At 39.9% G+C, this 3,547-nt stretch overlaps 1 protein-coding gene across 1 annotated transcript; it reads right to left on the reverse strand.

The window, feature by feature from the left end:
- LOC148576329 (uncharacterized) lies at nt 1–543 on the reverse strand. Its single transcript, XM_088502702.1, has one exon. It carries the CDS (start codon nt 541–543, stop codon nt 1–3), a length of 543 nt encoding a protein of 180 aa, XP_088358828.1.
- Nucleotides 544–3,547: the final 3,004 nt, after the last annotated feature.

Here is a 3,547-nt window from a genome sequence, read left to right on the forward strand (position 1 = left end):
TCACAAGTAGCGTCTCGCATCCAGATCCTTGAAACTGAGGGTGAAATTAGCTGCAACGTGACGAATGCAAAATGCTCGATATGCATGAGGTGGTAGCCAACCAATGTCAGGTGCCTCTAGTGCAGCCTTAATGTCATTGTTCCTGTCAGAGATCACTAGAATACCCTCTTGCGGAGTCACATGTTGACGCAAGTTGGATAAGAAAAAAACCCAGGATTCCACATTCTCCCCTTCCACAAGTGCAAAGGCATCGAGCAAGACATTCGAGTTACCATCTTGCACAATAGCCATAAGCAAAGTATCGTCGTACTTCCCATACAAGTGAGTCTCGTTGATGCTGAGCAGTGGCTTGCAATGTCGAAATGCCCTAATACATGGAGGAAATGTCCAGAAAAGACGATGAAAGTACACAGTAAATTCATCAACCTGATCACTGACACGTACCGGAAAAGTCTTCAACAACGCCATGGTTCCATCTATCGTGGATTGCACACCAAGGATCCAACGGGGCAACTCAGCATATGACTCTTCGCAAATTCCCATAGATCTATGCAACTGCCTTCTGTTTTGCCATCTAAACCTTCCTGTAACTAAGCTTGAATCCGTAGGTTGTTTCAGTAGCTTCTTATAACACTTTTATCGTAACTGCTGCATCGGCTCTAACCAACGGAAAGATCCTCGCACAAATGACATGATAATCGAGCTGCTGGTGATCGCTCGAAATCGTTGTAGCCAAGCAAGTGTGAGGTCCGTTGTACCTTCTAACCTTCCAAGTACTCTTTCATTGCGGAAGTGTGATGCGCATGAACCACGTGCAACCTTTACCGAACTCCTTGCATCTCCCAAGATACTTGAGATGATCTGACTCTATCACTCGGTACTCAACTCCACGACGGATGCTATAATCCTTAACACTTAACACAACTTCCTCCTTAGTTTGAAAAGATTGGCCAATTTGAAATTCCACAGAAGGATGTCCCTTGTCTAATCCTTGACCTCCAAAGGTAGGATCTATGTCCGGTTGGTGGCCGACAGTTTCCAAGTTCAGCGTTGAGAAATGTAGAGGATGTTGCTATGTCCCGAAACTAGATGGCCCCTGATGTGTAGGTGGGTTCCTCGGAGTATCCTCGTCACTGTCCCCCGATGATGTGAGCAGGCTCTTCGTCCTAATCATCCTCTCGCATCGCATTTTCAACCCAATTCGGTTCACCATCACCTAAAATACCCGGAATTATACGGGGTGACCTAGCTATCCCAACTGCAATAGATGGAGGATCAACCAACAGACAACCAGGTGCAACGACAGGCATCGAGGTAGAAGCATCCCCACCGTAGTCGACTGAGGATTCGGCGCTGATGCCCCAGAACTATCGACGCCATCTTCTAGCTTGGCATACAGCTCGTGTATTCTCACTTTCGGAAAACTTCGTCGACAATGAAACAAAACCTGCATGTCTTCGTCCGACCCTAACATCACCAGATGATACAACCTCAATCGGAATCTTGTAAAACAACTTCTTCACTCACTTGGACCCACACAACCCCGCCTTTTGCAATATACTTGATTTTAGCTCTGACAACGTATTTGTTGACCGCATAAAAACACTCACTGATTCTCTATCTGTGAACTTAACACCGTGCTTTTTTACTTTTTTGAATTTTTCCAAAGCAATGAACTAGAATAAAAAAACTCTCTTCACTATCTATTTGTAAATTTATAAAAAAGACATTTTACTATCACACTACTCTCTCCTACTTGATATTTATAGGCATTTTTTTGCAAACATAAATCGCTATAGAAATATCGCGGTTTATGCCCATTAACCATTCATAAAAAAATTGCTGAAGAGGTATAACAATTTCTTCTTTCATGTACTTTAGCGTAAATCGCTATACCCCTACCACAATTTATGTTCAAATCCTTATCCTCGATAGTCGATACCCTTATCGTGATTTCTATTGTAATAGAGAAGTTGCGAGTTAAACCCCAAAATGGTCCCTGAGATTGGTGTCGTGCACTAAAATCGTCCCTGAGATTCCAATTGCACCAATTACGTCCCTGAGATTGAAAAAAGTGCACCATATTAGTCTCTAACCTATTTTCCATTAACGATGTGATGACATGGCATGATGACGTGGATTGTAAGTGACACGTGTTACTTCATGATTTGGCCACGTATAATGGTATGATGATGTGATGACCAGTGACGCGTGGCATGCTGATGTGGATGGTTGTGCCACGTGTCACAATGTTATTTGGCCACGTGTTCGTTTGTGCTACGTGTCGCAACAGTATTCGTCTACGTGTCATCCACTATGTCATCGTTATATATGTACTAAATTAGTCCCTCACTTTGCATTAAGTGACTCATTTTAGTCCCTGAAATTGAATGTCGTGCACCAAACTAGTCCCTTCACTAGTTTTTTCTCAATTTTTTCTATAAATTCAAAATTCTCAATATTTTTTAATGCATTAATTTCAATTCTATTTTTTCACATGTTCTTCAAATAAAAGTGTTTTTATAAAATATTTTATCTCTTGCGAATACCCTAACCGTCGACTTAGAGTTGACGTGAAGGCTTTTCAAGCACCTTCACTACCATCTCTGACCTCTTTCAGTACTTTTATAAAATATTTTTTTCTTGCGAATATCCCTAATAACCGCCGTCTTGGAGTTGACGTGAAGGCATTTCAAGCTTCTCTCATTACCATCTCCGACCTCTTTCGTGTAGACTTCAGAGGTCAAAGATGGTAGTGAGGGTGCTTGAAGTGTCTTCAATCTAGCTCATTTACACATAACGAAAATGTGTATTTTATAAGACAAAAAATGTGTCTAATCAATCATATAATTATTTTTTTATATAACATACTTATATATTACAAAATTTACCAATGTTAAATTATTAAAAAAATATATAATTAAAACTAAAATCTTAAAATTTTTTATGAAAGCACTTGTATTTAAACGATATATGAAAAAATAGAATTGAAAGTAGTGTATCCAAGATATTAAAATTTTAAATTTAAAAAAAAAAGAGAAAAAACTGGTGAAAGGACTAGTTTGGTGCACGACATTCAATTTCAGGGACTAAAATGAGTCACTTAATGCAAAGTGAGGGACTAATTTGGTGCTTATACAACGATGACATAATAGATGACACGTGGACAAATACTGTTGCGACACGTGGCACAAACGGACACGTGGCCAAATAACATTGTGACACGTGGCACAACCATCCACGTCAGCATGCCACATGTCTCTGGTCACCACATCATCATACCATTACACGTGACCAAATCATGAAGTGACACGTGTCACTTACAGTCCACGTCATCATGCCATGTCATCACGTCGTTAATGGAAAATAGGTCAGGGATTAATATGGTGCATTTTTTTCAATCTCAGGGACGTAATTGGTGTAATTGGAATCTCATGGACGATTTTAGTGCACGACGCCAATCTCAAAGACCATTTTGAGGTTTAACTCGAGAAGTTGCATTTACGTTTTTAATATATAAAAATTGTATCATGGGTAATATTAATTT

Source organism: Arachis ipaensis, chromosome B1 (genome assembly GCF_059453495.1).
Source record: "Arachis ipaensis isolate K30076 ecotype BB chromosome B1, ASM5945349v1, whole genome shotgun sequence".
Taxonomy (NCBI): domain Eukaryota; kingdom Viridiplantae; phylum Streptophyta; class Magnoliopsida; order Fabales; family Fabaceae; genus Arachis; species Arachis ipaensis.